Consider the following 18047-nt stretch of genomic DNA (forward strand, 5'->3'; position numbering starts at 1 on the left):
GGGCACTGTGAGGTTTTGTACATAAGTTGCTTCACGTTCTGGTCAGCCAATGGAGAAAATAGAGGTTTTGCTCTGTAGCTCCCATGCAATTGAGCAAGCCTGGCAAAGCAAGCTGTGACGCACAAGGAAGCAAGACAAAGAAAAGGAAGCAGATGACAATGAGTGGCTTGCGGGTCTGATAGGAGCCCTCGGGGGCCCTTGGGGCACTGTTTGGCACCCCCGGATTAATCTTTTAGGAGCTTAGTGTTACCCCACTGTAACACAAGCTATGGGAGAAAAGTAGAATCCTACTTGCTGCCTTGACCTGGATAGCTCAAGCTAGCCCAAACCTGTGAGATTTTGGAAGCTTAAACAGGGTTGCCCTGGATAGCATTTGTAAGGGAGACCACCAAGCAACGCCAGGGTTGTGACAGAGGCAGGCAATGGCAAACCACCTCTGAACGTCTCTTGCCTTGAAAACCCTGCAGGGTTGTTGTTAAGTCAGCTGAGACGTGGTGGCCCTTTCCACCAGCAGAACCACCAGCTGTAGCAGGTTAGTAGAGGGCGTGTGATCAAACTGAAGGAAGGAGCCCTAAATGCAACATCTGCCATATTGGGGACGTACAGCAGCGGTACATGTCCAAAATTAAAAAGTGTGTACGAACTTTTTTTTTAAAGAAACGTAGTACATCTAATTATTCAACCACAAGGCCAGTCCTACCTTACATGGATAGGACATTGTGTTAGTGGCACCAAGCATAACATTCAGGTTTATTTGTACCTGGAAAGGGCATGAGCTATTTCATTCGCAGGAGACAATGCTTAAGAGTTCCACGTTAGAAAACAAGGAACAAAACAAACAGGGTGTACTTACAATTCACGTGTGAGAGCCAGTTTGGTGTACTGGTTAAGTGTGTGGACTCTTATCTGGGAGAACCGGGTTTGATTCCCCACTCCTCCACTTGCTCCTGCTAGCATGGCCTTGGATCAGCCATAGCTCTGGCAGAGGTTGTCCTTGAAAGGGCAGCTGATGTGAGAGCCCTCTCCAGCCCCACCCACCTCACAGGGTGTCTGTTGTGGGGGAGGAAGGTAAAGGAGATTGTGAGCCGCTCTGAGATTCTTTGGAGTGGAGAGCGGGATATAAATCCAATATCTTCTTCTTTTGAGCTTCTTTTCATGGGAAAGTGGCACAGAGATGATGTCTAGAAAGTTAAAACAAACTTTTTGTAACAAGCATGCCTTTCGCTTTTACATAAATGATGACCATTTATGTAAAAGCAACTTCCCAGCTTTGCCTCATTTACATTGATGCTTGGTAGGAAAGGACTGAGCGAAAGCAAGAGATGGTGCACACGCGGCTTTAGTGGATTGGAAAACTCACAGATGCATTGCTTTCCACCCTAGAAGAACAGGGCACAGGGGCCACGGAGAGGCATTGCCAGTACATGGGGACCACGGGAATGAGGCTGCTGTCCTACTTTTTTGGGGGGAGAAATGAAGGTTGTAGGAAATGCAGGTCTGGGGGACAATACTGGCCATCCCAGTGCTAGCAGCAGGAGCGAGAATGTTAAAGGCCCCACTTCTGGGCTTTGATTTCTCCCACAAAACTCTATGGAGCCATGAAGTTCAGTGTGAGAAACTGAATCTCTTCTCCCCGGGGGCACCATCAGAAGCATTAAAATCTGTCTCTGTCACAGACGCTTGGGACAGTAGCTACTAATTTTCATGGAAGAACGTGAAAACAAAAACAAAACCCAACTAGTTCGCAAAAGGGTCCACCCTTGCTGCAGACATTGTTAACTCCAGTTAGTGGTGGGAAGAGGATTTTGCTCTTGCTAGATAGTGGGGTATATTCATATCACTAGGCAGGAGTGCGGGGGGTGGGGTTGAGTGAGAAGCTGTTGGTCAGTGATGCTGCTGCTGATGATTGGTGAGAACCAGAGAGGATTGTGAGGAACTCCAAAGGGATCTGTTGAGGCTGGGTAAGTGGGCGTCAACGTGGCAGATGCGGTTCAATGTGGCCAAGTGCAAAGTAATGTACATTGGGGCCAAGAATCCCAGCTACAAATACAAGTTGATGGGGTGTGAACTGGCAGAGACTGACTAAGAAAGAGATCTTGGGGTCGTGGTAGATAACTCACTGAAAATGTCAAGACAGTGTGCGTTTGCAATAAAAAAGGCCAACGCCATGCTGGGAATTATTAGGAAGGGAATTGAAAACAAATCAGCCAGTATCATAATGCCCCTGTATAAATCGATGGTGCGGTCTCATTTGGAGTACTGTGTGCAGTTCTGGTCGCTGCACCTCAAAAAGGATATTATAGCATTGGAGAAAGTTCAGAAAAGGGCAACTAGAATGATTAAAGGGCTGGAACACTTTCCCTATGAAGAAAGGTTGAAACGCTTAGGGCTCTTTAGCTTGGAGAAATGTCGACTGAGGGGTGACATGATAGAGGTTTACAAGATAATGCATGGGATGGAGAAAGTAGAGAAAGAAGTACTTTTCTCCCTTTCTCACAATACAAGAACTTGTGGGCATTCGATGAAATTGCTGAGCAGACAGGTTAAAACGGATAAAAGGAAGTACTTCTTCACCCAAAGGGTGATTAACATGTGGAATTCACTGCCACAGGAGGTGGTGGCGGCCACAAGCATGGCCACCTTCAAGAGGGGGTTAGATAAAAATATGGAGCAGAGGTCCATCAGTGGCTATTAGCCACAGTGTGTGTGTGTGTGTGTGTATATATATATATTTGGCCGCTGTGTGACACAGAATGTTGGACTGGATAGGCCATGGGCCTGATCTAACATGGCTTCTCTTATGTTCTTATGCTGACCAAATCTTTGGGATTTGGCCTATTCTGGATGAATCTGGAATTAGGAGCAGTTTTGGAATGCAGATTGTCAGTGCTTTTTCTTCTAGCAGGAACTCTTTTGCATATTAGGCCACACATCCCTGATGTAACCAATCCTCCAAGAGCTTACAGGGCTCTTAGTACAGGGCCTACTGTAAGCTCCCGGAAGATTGGCTACATCAGGGGTGTGTGGCCTAATATGCAAAGAAATTCCTGGTACAAAAAAGCCCTGTAGATTGTAATTTTAAATTCTTTCTGGGTAACCACATTGCATCTCTCAGTCTGCAGTGTCTCTAACAAGCTTCAGCTTCTCTCATTTGCTGCCTTGTCTTGAAGAGCAAGATTTGGCCACAGTGGTCCACATTCATTAGATTACTGTCCTGTGTTCTTTATGGGGCTGCCCTTGAAGATGGTTTAGAAACTTGAATTGATTCAAGACATGGCAGGAAATATACTGTCAGGCGCTAAGAATTGTTCACTTGGAGGAAGGATTCTGGTCCATGTGCAGGGCAGAAAATTGTGTCCTCCACTACAGATGAAAAAGCTGTTGTTCTAGAATACCTTCAATTTTTATCCCACCTTTCCCAGTGCACCATGTACAGGCCATGGTCAACATAAGCTGCACAATAAACCACTCCAGATGGAACTCTGCAAAAGAAGGCAAATGATAGAGGCTTCGACTTCATTTTCTCCATAGAAAAATCGACAAGCTTTCCTACAGTGCAGCTCAATGTGGCTCAGCTTTTTTTGCAAGACTGGTTCACAGGACTTGTGCTACCTTTAGATTTGCCCATCTGCTCTTAAAATGTTGCCAAATGATATGAATTATCATGTTGTTAAAGAGCGATGGCTTATTCTGTCTCCAGATGTTGTACCCTTGCTGGCTGTCAGCAGTTCTGCTTATATTCCACCCTCAACCTCTCTCCTGTTTAAATCTCATCAAGGTGGGACAGAACCATGCAATTATACAACAAAACCCTTCCACCTCAAAGCCATCACCTGGGAGCCAGGCAGATTAGAAACAAACTTGGGTCTTTCCTCTCATCACACTGTACAGACACTTGCCTTTGCTTTTGATTGACCGTGTTCAGAGGAGTTATGGCTGAAAATATACACAAAATATTTAGACCAATGAGGCTGCTTTGGAAACACCCTCACTATGATCAAGCCACTTCTCCCCAGGAGTCAAGCTGCCAATAAACCAGTTCTGTGAATGCGAAGCAGAAACCAGTTGTGCAGAATCCTGATTGGCTGGGACCCTGTGATGTCACCAAGGAACCTCCCCAATACCCCAAACAGTTCTGCATTTTAAAAATGACCACACCTTTTATATTTAACATCAGGACCTTTATGAGGAAACATTTTCATGTCAGTAATTTCAATCGGGTTTCACTCTGCAGTTGAGAAGTTACTTGTGAATTTTCCTTTATCACTTACCTCTTCACCTTTTTTCATGGCAGAACAACCCATTTTACGCCTTTAAACTCAGCTGTTTCTTTTGTGGTACAAGTCAAGCCGGGAGGGTGCCCAGCCAGAAGACATGCTAGTTTAAAAGAGCCCCTCCCCAAAAAACTTAGCTCCTTTTCTGACAGCAGCTTCAGAAACATATCATCATCGATGCAGTTTTCAGGGCTAAGGAGGACATGATTACCTCCACCGGATTACTCTAAGGTCGTTTTCGCACTCACCTTCCGCCGGCGCGACCCCCCTCTTCACCGCGCAGGATCTGCGCGGATTTCGCACTAAACGCTGCGGAGCAGCCAGAAAAGCCGGAAGCTCCCGTCGCAAAAGCCGCGCAAACGCCAAACTGCTTTTTGCCGGTTTCAGTTTGAGCGGCTTTTGCGCCGGGAGCTTCCGGCTTTTCTGGCTGCTCCGCAGCGTTTAGTGCGAAATCCGCACAGATCCTGCGCGGTGAAGAGGGGGGTCGCGCCGGCGGAAGGTGAGTGCGAAAACGACCTAAGTGCTGATTGGGCCACCCAGTGTTAAGGTTGGTGTGCGATTTCCCCCCACCCCTGAAATACAGGGTTGCCAACTGACCAGGAGAAAAATGTTCTGCTTCTTTAATAGAGGCTCAATGTGTGGAAAAGGGCATTGTAGCATTTTATGTTGTTGTTGTTCAGTCGCACAGTTGAGTCCGACGCTTTGCGACCCCATGGACAAAGTCATGCCAGGCGCTCCTGTCTTCTACTCTCCTCTGAAGTCTGCTCAAATTAATGTTAGTTACATCAGTAACACTGTCCAGCCATCTCATCCTTTGCCACCCCCTTCTTCTTTTGCCTTCTGTCTTTCCCAGCATCAGGGCCTTCTCCAGTGAGTGCTCCCTTCTCATTTGGTGGCTAAAGGATTTGAGCTTCAGTATGAAGGTAAATTTCCTATTATTTGCTGCCAATCAAACTGATATTGAAGGGACAGCTGCTGTTTAAAAGTTGGCAATCCTAGCTCTGACATATCTTCATAGCAACAATGAATTTCTTAGTCAAGCAAGAATGTAATACAATGCTTATATAATGAGTCAAACAGAAAAAAAAGGATATATAGACACCAAAAACAAAAGTGTCTCACCTCTGTATAACCAAGGAAGGTCAAAAGGAGCAACATCCCTTCGTAATGAGATCTTCCACAGGTCCTTTTCCTCACAATCTTTTGGCAGTAGTTGAGGGTTTACAAATTATTGGGAAATTCTGTTTGCCTTATAATGGATACTTTATCTGGCTGCCTACAAAGCCTACATGGAACAGTGGTGTGTAACTGGCATCTCCTTCCCTGTAATATCTGATGCCCCCTTTTTATTTTTAGCAACAGATTAAATGCTGCTTTTGAGCTGCAAGATCAGGGTTAGAAAGGACAGGCAGCAGCACGGATGTAGGGCAGAAATGAATCGCCCGGCACATCCCCCTGAATTAACAAAGGGCAAGGAATCTTTTAGAAAGGGATAAAAAGTTGGCGATCAAAGAATATCATTCGCTGCGTTTTGAGGGACGGTTACTTCTCAGGTCGGGAAATAGCTATCCTGAGCCAACCTAGGTAAGTTGGAAAACTGCCTATTTATAAAGAGAAAGGGCAGCTTGTGAGTGGAGCTTTAGAGGGCAACCTCCTCTTGAGCATCGCCCGTCCACAGTGCAGCAGCAATTTTCAGGGAATTGCAGTCACAAAACAGATGTTACACATCAGATAAACACCCCAACAGTATTTTTTGAGTCTGACAGAAGGATGTGTGCAGTGATAAACATACAGAGCAACGTACACACTTATACACGTATGCTAATTAAACACCGCAGTGGGCACTTTATTAAAAACATGTTGTACAATCTGAGTCTTCAAAAACAAAATCACATCGACAAACACTTTTAAAGCAGCCAAATCACATTGACAAATACTTTAAAAAATGGCCAGAACTATTTCAATCTGCTTTAGTTTTGTTAATTGGATTATTATTCATGTCTTCACAACTTGGGTGCTACGCTGTTCCCTGCCTTAAGCCCAAGGAGGTAAGGTGGGATAGAAATGTTTTAAACAAATAAACAAAGGCAATGGCTTAACTGTCAGAATTGTTGGTTTGTTCTTTTAAAGCTGGGGGTTTTGTTATTGGGATGCAAAGCATCCCCTCCCCTTCTTGAAGCAAACCAGGCAATAACATTGTGTGCCCCCCCCCACCTCAAACTATTCTGATGGCTGTTTGTTCTTCAACCTTGAGAGAAATAAAACAAGTGTCTCTGCTTTCATTTTATCGGGTAGATGGCACCATGTAGCATATTTCCCATGCTAGTTTGAATTACAGCTGTTTATCTTGCAGTTTTCTTTAAGATTAATTAAATGCAAATGTAGTTCTGTGAATCATGGGAATACCTGCTAGACCCCTTATTAATACCTTCACTTAAAAACCCCTGTGCCACAGAGTCATTAATTTGCAAAAGGAGGGGGGAGGGAGAAAGGGAGAGGGAGGAAGAAAGGAAATGTGCATAAACAGCCCTTTAGTTCCAAGCCATTCATACGGGGCTTGCCCAATTAGTTCAGGAGGATTCTGGTCCTCCTTTCAGACCCTGTGGCCCTCAGAGGACACAATGAGGTTCCAGTGATAACCTGGCAACCTAGGTAGAAAGCCAGCCAAAAGCAAGTGTTTGAAGCTGCAATCTTGGCTGCCATCACGTCGGCAGAAAAGAAAGAATTCAGGCACCATGTAATCCAGTACAAAGGATAAAAACAGATCCAACCGGAAATTCAATGTGGCACCACATATGGGTTACATGAGCGCAGTTATACAACAGGCCACATATTCCCCCCCCCCCGCCCCAAACAGTCTCCTCCATGGGATGCTGAGGACATGTGTAACCATCGTAACGTCTTTCAGAATCTGTATTTAATTTGAGTCAGGGTGGTGGCAGGGATTGGAGATCTGAAGCCGCCACAGATTTGTGGCAGATGGCTCTGTGTCAGCTATGACAAGCAGCCGAGCTGAGCTTCCTCTGCAGATTTTCTTTTCTCTCTGATCAGGTAAATATGGGCACACTCTGGAAAGTTCTATGGAGTCTGCCTTAGGCTGCAAGTTTGTGACTTAGCCCCATCTGTCACAAATCTTCCTTGGGTTCTGTTGTGAGCAAAGACCTGAATTTACCACGGAGCGCTGCCCAAGAAAACTGAGCCATCTTTCCCTGTGTGGGGGGGGGGGGGGAAGGGGGAGAGAGAGAGGGGGAAAAAAGGGAACAACATGAACATAATAATCAAGGGAGAATTATTCTTTTTTTAAAAAAAGCAAGAGCAAGCTATTCTATGTCACATGCTTGATTAATATATAGAAGTACAATTTTCTCCTCTTTGGAGGTTTATCCTGAAATCGCTTGGATAGTATAAATACTGCTGTAAAACCAGGATCAGAAAATCCTGCCCTCTGATTGGATCAAGGTATTAGAGGCTCAATCCCAGGTTAAAATGTCTTTTGTAAACAAGGGCTTTCTGCTTCAAACAGCTTACCTGACATGAGGCAGGCTGGGCTGCTGCTCTTAGAGGCATCTACCTTTTAAGAACATGCCTGATTATTTCATTACTTTGTCTCCCTCCATCCCTTTGAGAGAGAGAGAGAGAGAGATTTCCACTCCTGCACACAAGCAGCCACAGGCAAGCATTTCTCGAGTTAACAGCAGGACATGTGCAAACATTTTGCTTTAAAATATGACACTGTCATGAGGTTTAACACAACTTTATTTGGACTCTCTTAAAAATATGCATCATTAAATAATTATGGGAAGCTGAAAGGCGGCCAGACGCAGAAAGACACGTTCCACTCACTAACTGAAGGTTCACATCTGACCCTGGGGTAGCAAAGACAGATTCCTTACTGATGTTTGTGATCTATGTTGGTGGCTCTCGACTTTTTGTTTTAATTAAAAAAACCCAAAAACCCAACGCTCAAGGAATTTGGTTTTGTTTTGTGGATCCACCTATCAGTTCCTGGAAGTAACCTCCCCTTAGGAATGCCAGATGTCCCTGTTCTTATTTTGTTGCACAATATAGATCAATAACACACAACATATACTGCATACTTCATTTCTAGCCTACGATATGTACACACACATTAACAGCAACCCTACCTCAGCCCAATGTCTGTGCAGTCCTGGTGATGCATGTAAAAACTACAGTGACTCACCACAATACCAGATAAACACCCATTCTACCCCAAACCACTGCCTTTTAAACAGGCAAATTCTGTAAGCATTGTGAACACTCATCTACAGAATGGTGGTGGTGGTGGGGGGGGGGGGGGGACAGAAGAGAGGGCGAGCAACCGGCTACACTTTTTAGCCTCTTCTGTCTCTATTATTCTGTGATCCTCCCCTCCCCACTGCTCCCCCAAATGCCCAGCTGGACTCCTATTTCAGCACCCCCCTCTTCAGTAGTGACTTTCTTAAACGTTTCCATTTTTAAATAACTGTTCGGGAACATTGGTTTGTCTGTCACTGCTACATCTTGGGGACTTTTCCAGTAATCTTATGGCCCCCAACCATAAACTGCCAGCCTTCTGGGCTATTTTCCTGATCCTCTTTAAACTCCTTCTCACCCCACTCCCCTTTCCTGATCTAGTGTGACTACTACTGGCATCCTGGCAAGAAAGTTCATGATCCCGGCTCCATCCTGCATATGCAATATGGCGTCTTTGCACTCTGGGGACAGACAATGCTGGTTGCCACTGTTGCACCAACACCACAGACGCAGTGATTGCATTCTCACACAACACAATCAGTTGGGCTCTCATGCAACAAGCAAGGTCCTGATAGCACATGCCAAAGGGCAGATAAGTTACAGAAGTTTGCCTGTCTGCACAGATATCCAGAGGCGGAGTGGATGAATATGATCCTGTTCCACCCTACACACATTTAGGGTTGCTAGCTCTGGATTAGGAAATACTTGGGAGATTTTTGTGGTTGGAGCTTCAGGAGGCTGGCGTTTGGAGAGGGGAGGGGCTTCAATGGCATATAATGCCGTACAGTTCACATTCAAAAGAAGCCATTTTTCTCTAGGTGAACTGATCTCTGTCACCTGGAGATCAGTGGTAACAGTGGGAGGTCTCCAGCCACCACTGGGAGGCTAGTAACTCTAACACACACGCAGTGTCTTTTAATGCCTGAAAAGAAGAAGAAGAAGAAGAAGAAGAAGAAGAAGAAGAAGAAGAAGAAGAAGAAGAAGAAGAAGAAGAAGAAGAAGAAGAAGAAGAAGAAGAAGATATTGGATTTATATCAAGCCCTCCACTCCGAAGAGTCTCAGAGCGGCTCACAATATCCTTTACCTTCCTCCCCCACAACAAACACCCTGTGAGGTAGATGAAGATATTGGATTTATATCCCGCCCTCCACTCCGAAGAGTCTCAGAGCGGCTCACAATCTCCTTTACCTTCCTCCCCCACAACAGACACCCTGTGAGGTGGATGAAAATATTGGATTTATATCCCGCCCTCCACTCCGAAGAGTCTCAGAGCGGCTCACAATCTCCTTTCCCTTCCTCCCCCACAACAGACACCCTGTGAGGTGGATGAAGATATTGGATTTATATCCCGCCCTCCACTCCGAAGAGTCTCAGAGCGGCTCACAGTCTCCTTTCCCTTCATCCCCCACAACAGACACCCTGTGAGGTGGGTGGGGCTGGAGAGGGCTCTCACAGCAGCTGCCCTTTCAAGGACAACCTCTGTGATAACTATGGCTGACCCAAGGCCATGCCAGCAGGTGCAAGTGGAGGAGTGGGGTATCAAACCCGGTTCTCCCAGATAAGAGTCCGCACACTTAACCACTACACCAAACTGCATGTATATTCCTCCGTTTAAAAAAAAAAGACCAGGCAATGCAATATAAGTCTCTGAGAAGCGACAGCCAGTCAGAGACACAGCAGCACAAATCCAAACAACCCGGAGGAAGAGGAAAAGAACAGAAAGGGGAAGATCCTGTTTGCATGACCGCCTATTCTTGGAATGGTGATGAACAGGTGCATTGATATGACCTATGAATGCTCAAAATTGATTTTACCTGGGGAGGTTTTACCCCCTAAGTGTACCTTCTGCTGCGCAACTAAATCCTCTCATCCGGGGAGGAAAAGTCAGATAACATATAGCAATCCTTGGTGGTGGTGATGGGCTGCTTCGTGCAGACTGGCTGAATCAAACAGCAAGAAGGAGGTCACCAGTGCCTTATGCAATCTAGCTTTAATGTCTCTTTTATAAAATTAAATGATTATCCCTTTAAAAAACTATTTTCTTTCTTCCTCCCTCTTCTGCCATGTTCCAATGGACTCAAAAAGATTCTACTCTTACCGTATTCCCTGTGTGCTCAGATGCCCTTTCTTGGACACTTCTAACTCATCAGCCAGTTATAATTCCCTCCCTGAAGAATTCTAGAAGCTTGTATTCCCAGTATAGTTCTGTAATAGAAAGTTTGATGCCCTTGCTTTTATATTGAAGGTTCTGCTACTCACTAAGGCAACATTTCATCCTACTGCACCTTTGAGTGTACTTTATGCACCGCCAAACCTTCTCTTTTCATTCTGATCCCTCTGGGCTAGAACAAGAAGCACACAGGAGAATTTTAAAGCTGACCTGCTTGAAGGCAATCCTCCAACTGCAACCAGCCCGCCTCGACACAGCCCATTCTTCCAGATGCCCAGTTAGCCGTATAAGGAATTGGAATGTGGCACAATCACACTTAAAAAGTATTCTGGAGTTTTTCTAGCCAGCATTATAAACTGGCAATGGAATGGATGTAGCCACAGGACGATGGTGACAACTAGGGGTGTGCATTCAGATCTACCTGAGCCAAAGATATACCTGAAAAATACCGTATCAATATTTCTGGGGTATATTTTGGCATCCCAAATGCATCCAGGTTTTCTCAGGGAAACACAACCCTCACCTTCCAAATCCCAGATATATTCAGGAATTACCAGGTAGATCTGAAAACGGATGTGTTTGTTGGGCATCTACTGCAGTCCCTTTAAAGTTTAGATTCAACTCTTAAAGTTTAAAGGGACTACAAAAGAGAGCCTGAGGATCAGCTGGCTCCGCTTTGGGCTGGTTTCTCATGCAGCCTCGTTTAAACTGGATTGCATGAGACACCAGCCCAGAATCAGCTATGCCTGTGGGGAGCAGACACCTTCTGGTATGCAATCCCCCTCCCATTTTTTTTTGCTCAGGTCTATTTGGGCCTGAAAAATATTGGGATTTCTGCAAAATCCCTGATGTGAATACTGCAGCAGTACTGATTTGGTTTTTTTCAGGAAACCCATCTCTCTCCCCCGACCCCGTTCAACAGACCTGAACCGGAGCAAAATTTGGGGGGGGGGGCACCTGCACATCCCTAATGAAAACTGCTGTTGTTAGAACAGTCCCATTAGATGCCTCTATTCTCTGGACTGGAAGAAGCAATTACCTCTTTTATAGTGCTTCTCTGCTACATGCAAACAGGGATGTATAAGGTGGATCACAAGTACTGGGTTACCTCCAGGCCTGTGCGCCATATTATTTCCAGTAACTTGCCTTCTTCCATATACTCCCATATATACCTGGTTGGATATTACATTAAGAGAATTAGCTTCATATCCCCCTGCCTTCCAATGTAACGTGGGCCACCATGACAGACAGGCCCTTTTGGTGGAGGCACCCTATTGAATATATTCTGCTTCTCCCTTTGTCTAGTATCACTTTGGTCATCTTCTGGTGCAAACTAAGGTTTAGTAGAAGAAGATATTGGATTTATACCCTGCCCTATACTGTGAGAGTCTCAGAGCAGTCACAATCTCCTTTACTTTCCTCCCTGACAAGAGACACCCTGTGAGGTAGGTGGGGCTGAGAGAGCTCTTACAGCAGCTGTCCTTTCAAGGACAACTCCTACATGAGCTATGGCTGACCCAAGGCCATTTCATCAGCTGTATGTGGAGGAGTGGGGAATCAGATAAGAGTCGGTGCGTTTAACCACTACACCAGACTGGCTCTCCTACTGATTTGAATTTGGAGGAATCCCATTTATATTTATTAATACCACCAATGTTGTCTTATTGCATTATAGGAGCAGCCCCCCCTCCATTTTTTTTTTTTGCTGCTGTTGCTAGTTTTTAGAGAATGGTTTTAGATTTGATTTGTGATTTTTGACTGTTTTGATATTATATTTATTTACCATGTTGTGAATGAGCCTCAGGCATAATATCATGAAGATCCGTATCATGAAACTCTGTATGAAGCCCAGAGGTAAAATATATTATTTGTATCAATCAAGTTCAGATTCTGTCCTTGGTATATTGCAGACTCATGTAGCTGAGCTATGTAAGATTCCTACCTAGTATTGTGGTTTGTAGCTGCTACTCAGAATAGACAGGACTTGATGTACTTTACCTGAGAACACTGTTGAGTCCTTTATATCTAGATGCATGTATATTCCTCCATAAAAAAAAAAAATATTGAGACCAGGACGAAGACTAAGGGCGTTTTCCCACATAGCTTACCTTGGAGCGATGTCCCTCTTCACCGTGCAGCGTCTGCGCGGATTTCGCACCAACTGCTCCGCAGAACCAGGAAGAGCAGCGGCTTTTGCATCGCAGATGTAAACTGCTAAATACCAGTTTACATCTGCGATGCAAAAGCTGCAGCTCTTCCTGGTTCTGCGGAGCAGTTGGTGCGAAATCCGCGCAGACGCTGCACGGTGAAGAGGGACGTTGCTCCGAGGTAAGCTATGTGGGAAAATGCTCAAACTCTTCTGTGTTTGAGTGCTACATGACAAATCAACAGAAGAAGTGGGAAAAGGGACTGTGTTTATTGAGAAAACCTTTGGCTAGATGTTAAGACTTATATGATAGTATCTGAAAATGAGGAATAATTAAAAGGGTGTGTTGGCTTGATTCACAATAACTATGAAGGCAACGAAACAAACAAAATTTGAATGGAGTACATTCAGGATCATTTAAAGAAGGACTGTATTTTCTACAAGCAGTCCGTCTTATAAATCTGCTGTTGAAATGTCAAGTTCATAGCAAGGAAAGCATATTTGTATCAATTCACATTAAAGCACTCAATCTCAAATGGAGACAATGAGTGTGCTTAATTAGTTCATTAGATCCATAAAATTACTATTAATAATCAGTATTGATATATCAATGATTTTATTTTATCCCACGCATCTCACAAAGAAATAATGTCTGTCTCCATTTAAAATATCACAATAACCCTGTGAGGTAGGTTTAGGCAGACAGTCTGACTCCAGATCCTCTGGTAAGCTCTGCAGCAGAGAGATGAGAGTCTGGTCTCCTTGGACAAAGTCCCACACTCTAACCAACACACATCATATTGACTGTCAAATAAAAGTGGGGATGAAACACATAGTAAAAGCAGTAACTGAAAAAAATGCTAACAGGGTTGCCAAGATTAACCAAAATCCCTGCCTGGGAATTAAGATCTCAGAGATCCCGGCTGTCCCATCAATCAATGAAGTTTGTTTGATGGGTACACGAGAGAGGGCCTTTTCAGTGGCAGCCCTATGATTGTGGAATAACTTCCAAGGAAGGTGTGCCAGGCCCCCTAATTTAGGAGGCAGCTGAAGATGGTTTCATTTAGGACTGTATTTGATTAAGTTGAGCTGCATAAGGAAGAAAAGTGGCTAGTAAATATTTTAAACAAACAAATAAAGCAACACATAAGACAAGGCAAGATAAAAAGTGGTAAGACAGATCAAACAATTTTTAATTTATTGGAGTAGAATGTGAAGATTTTTCTGTCATTAATTTTAGCTGATAATATATTAGTGTTCCTAGGACCACAGTATGCTCTGAAATAGCATTTGGTTCCAGGTGGTGACAGATTACCAACTCTGCCTACATCGACTGGGAATCTTATTTTAGTTCTAGTTACCTATACGAGCATGTACAACCAATGCCAGGTCCAAAAGCTTGCAAATCTGATTTTACACCAATGCTTTTAATTCCCACATCATCATTTTGTTTTGCCTATTTTACTGGGTACCAAATGGAAAATACAATTGGAGCCAAAGGTGTCCTTGAGCAAGCAGAAAGCATTTCTAATGCAAGCAGGGTTGAGATTTTCCACCCGTACTATACCCCACCCGTGTATCTCATGTTTCTCTGACCCATAGCAGCAGCTTTTTGAATGGCACAAGTAGAAGACCAACAGCTTTCTGAGTGGCACTTCACTTGAATAAGAAAAGCAGGGGAGATCCATTAGTATTTAGGAGGATGGCCCACTCAGTCTGTATACCCATTGTATCAACTTGTTTGTAACTGTCATTCAATCAGGGATGGAATTCTAGAAGGAGCTCCTTTGCATATTAGGCCACACCGCCACGATGTAGCCAATCCTCCATGAGCTTACAAGGCTCTTTTTTGTAAACTCTTGGTGGATTGGCTACATCAGGGGTCTGTGGCCTAATATGCAAAGGAGCTCCTGCTAGAATTCCATCCCTGCATTCAATAAATAATAAATAACCCTGATTTAACCTGTTTTCTAGATTCAGAGAGCAGAGGTTATCTCACATGAGGGAAATGCTAGGAGGAGACTTTGCTTTTCAACTGTAAGGGCCACTAAGCCATGCAACCTGCTTGAAGCTTTGTGTTCGGATAGACATAAACACTCAATAATACATTCCGCTTTGTAATGAACAAGGCCCCCGCAGCAGAAGCTTTTTGTGCCTTATTGCTGAAGTTGATTGCCTTTTTTGTAGCAAGCATAATTCTGTCTCTCTTTTGCCTCCAACCTTCTCTCTTGGCACAGGCATCGCATATAACTGACAAACTAATGTGGTAATGCATTTGACTGTTTTAGATTACATTATTAATAAGCTTGCAGCGATAGACACAGAAATCACCCAAAAGTTATACTTTATATTCTGGTTACTTTCAAGCAGCATTCCAACCCCTCCTTCCTACCCCCGTGAATAAAAATGTGTAAAATAAAAACATTCCTCCTTTCTCATCAAATTTTGTTTTACCCTTTATGGAATGTCATTCTATCACATAATGTTTTTTTTAAATTTCATATAACTTGCAACAGCAGAGGAGAACCAAAAAGAATGAGTGGTTATCATGCATCAACTGCATGGTGCTCTATAGCAGGGGTCCTCAAACTACGGCCCGCGGGCCAGATGCGGCCCGCTGAGGACGTTTATGCGGCCCACTGGGTTATGGCAAAATCAGACTGGAAGTGACGTTCAACCTAAACTCGCGTTAGCAACGCACACTTCCGGCAATGGGCTGAGGCGGCGGAGACAGAGTGTGAGGTGATACCGAGGTGAGGTGAGTTCCCAGGCCGGGGTGTGTGGTGTGGGGAAGGGAGAGAGATGCAGAAGACGGAGAACTGATGGCCCGCGGCCTTGTACAGTAACAGCAGTCCGGCCCTCCAACAGTCTGAGGGACAGTAAACTGGCCCCCTATTTAAAAAGTTTGAGGACCCCTGCTCTATAGGGTTACACCTTGCAGCTTCAGCTCTCCCTCCCATCCATATATATTGAAGAATCTGATCCAACATAACATGATTCCTTTTTGTTCATTTATGCCTAGGGAAATGTACAGAACGTCAGAAGGTTGAATTGTACAATGCTGAAGAGTTTGGGTCATTTGAAGACAGTTTATGAGTGATGAGATATAACAGAGGGGTCAGGCAAACTACGGATCAGGGAGTCTACAGTATGAATAGAGTTAGTTCCTGCCCATATGTAGTGAGCTGGAAATAAACAGGGATAAGTCAGTGTTGGTAAGGCTTTTCTAAAATGGATTGGAAGAGAGGATTCATGGTTTGGACAACTGTAATAAAAGAGAACACCAGGACTGCTTGAAGGTGGGAATTGGAAGACTCTGAAAAATACTATTGTTAAGGGCTTTGGTTCAAGAAATTGTTTCATTTTAATGCAAAAATACAGTTGTGCAGTTGCTCTTAACAGCCGTGTAAAATCACCACCACATTCCTGAGTTCAGCAACAGAGTGTAAATTCTCCAGAAATTCCTAAAGAAATACCATGTTTCCACAGGCTTTCCCCCAAAGCCACATTGTGTGTGTTGTTAGGACATCATGAACATGCTTAAGGGATGTTGTGGTCTTTGCCCCACAACAGTGGAAGTTCCTTCCCTTGCAGGGCTGCTAAAATCAATATGTCTACTTCTCAAGATGGCTCCATCTGCAGTTTGGGAATCAGATATAGAGCTACTCAAAGCCCCTGGAATGAGGTGGGATTAAAACAGAAATAAATGATATATTAAAAAGCAAAATAGCCAACAAGAACAGGTGTGGTGCAGTAGTTAGGATATGGAACCTGGAGTTCAAATCCAGTCAGCCAAAACAAAAAAAAGTAGATGGGATATCCTGGGCTTTCCACTTTCTCTCAGCATAACACACCTCACAGGGCCACTGAGAACATAAAACAGAGGTTGAGAAAAGCACTGACCTCCAAGAATGTAAAGTGGAATTACATTCTGAATGATGGACAGTATAGTGGTCATTTTGACAAAAGGAAGGCAGGGTGTCCTTAAGAATGCAGGCAGATTCTGAAACAGTAACAAGTGTTCCAGATTGTAGTCTGTTTACTTTGGCCCACAGAACCCAACGGAAGCCACAAAGAACCAACACATCCCCTTTGTTGTATCTTTACCTTGATTTGATTGTATTTAGATTTTAATTGCTGCTTGCTATGATTGTATGGGGGTGATTATAAGCCACACAGAGTTTGAAAGGCAACATATTAAAAATTCTATCAACACTGGCTACTAGTAGAGTTCTGGATCTGGTTCAAGGCGCTGGTTCTTACCTTTAAGGTCCTGAGTGGCTAGAGACCAGCGTACCTGTGGGACTGCTTCTCCCCAAATGTCCCCCAAAGGGCCTTACATTAGGCCGATAAATATCTATAGGTAGCCCCTGGTCCAAAGGACATCGGCTTCGTCTCAACTAGAGACAGGGCTTTTTTCACCCTGGCCCTGACTTGGTGGAAGGAGCTGCCAATGAAGATCAGGGCCCTGCGGGATATTTTACAATTCCGCAGGGCCTGTAAAATTGACCAGGCCTTCAGTTGAGGCTGCAGACATCTAATATTATCTGGCCCCTCCTGCTTCAACTCCCTGCTAAACGGCTTTCTAACTAGGGTTGCCAAGTCCAATTAAAGAAAAATCTGGGGACTTTGGGGGCGGAGCCAGGAGACTTCGGGGGTGGAGCCAGGAGACATTGGGGGTGGAGCCAGGAACAAGGATGTGACAAGCATAATTGAACTCCAAGGGAATTCTGGCCATCACATTTAAAGGGACAGCACGCCTTTTTAAATGCCTTTCTTCCATAGGAAATAATTAAGGATAGCAGCACCATCTTTTGGGGCTCATAGAATTGGACCCTCTGGTCCAATATTTTTGAAACTTGGGGGGTATTTTGGGGAGAGGCACTAGCTGCTATACTAAAAATCTGGTGCCTCTACCTCAAAAAATAGCCCCCCCCAGAGCCCCCAATACCCATGGATCAATTCCCTATTATTCTCTATAGGAATCGTTCTCCATAGGGAATAATAGAGTGCCTAGTAGACATTTCCCTCCCCCCCCACGCTTTCTAAAGGGGGGGAGGGCCTCCATACCAGGGAATCCCCCCTCCCTGCCCCATCCCTCTCTTTCACACACACACACACACACACACAAAAACCCAGTTCTATGAGGCTCAGAAAGACCCGGACTCGCGGCTCGCCATGCTCCTGGCCTGCCTCCACCCTG

At 44.5% G+C, this 18047-nt stretch overlaps 1 protein-coding gene across 2 annotated transcripts in view; it reads right to left on the reverse strand.

The window, feature by feature from the left end:
* Positions 1 to 6095: 6095 nt before the first annotated feature.
* GTDC1 (glycosyltransferase like domain containing 1) overlaps positions 6096 to 18047 on the reverse strand; it is a 249671-nt gene continuing 237719 nt past the window's right edge. For both annotated transcript variants that reach the window (XM_060256960.1, XM_060256961.1), the window contains one exon: positions 6096 to 7483. In XM_060256960.1, coding sequence (XP_060112943.1) covers positions 7400 to 7483 — 84 coding nt within the window. In that variant the 3' untranslated portion in view covers positions 6096 to 7399. The remainder of the gene's footprint in view (positions 7484 to 18047) is intronic.

This window comes from Heteronotia binoei, chromosome 16 (genome assembly GCF_032191835.1).
Source record: "Heteronotia binoei isolate CCM8104 ecotype False Entrance Well chromosome 16, APGP_CSIRO_Hbin_v1, whole genome shotgun sequence".
Classification (NCBI taxonomy): domain Eukaryota; kingdom Metazoa; phylum Chordata; class Lepidosauria; order Squamata; family Gekkonidae; genus Heteronotia; species Heteronotia binoei.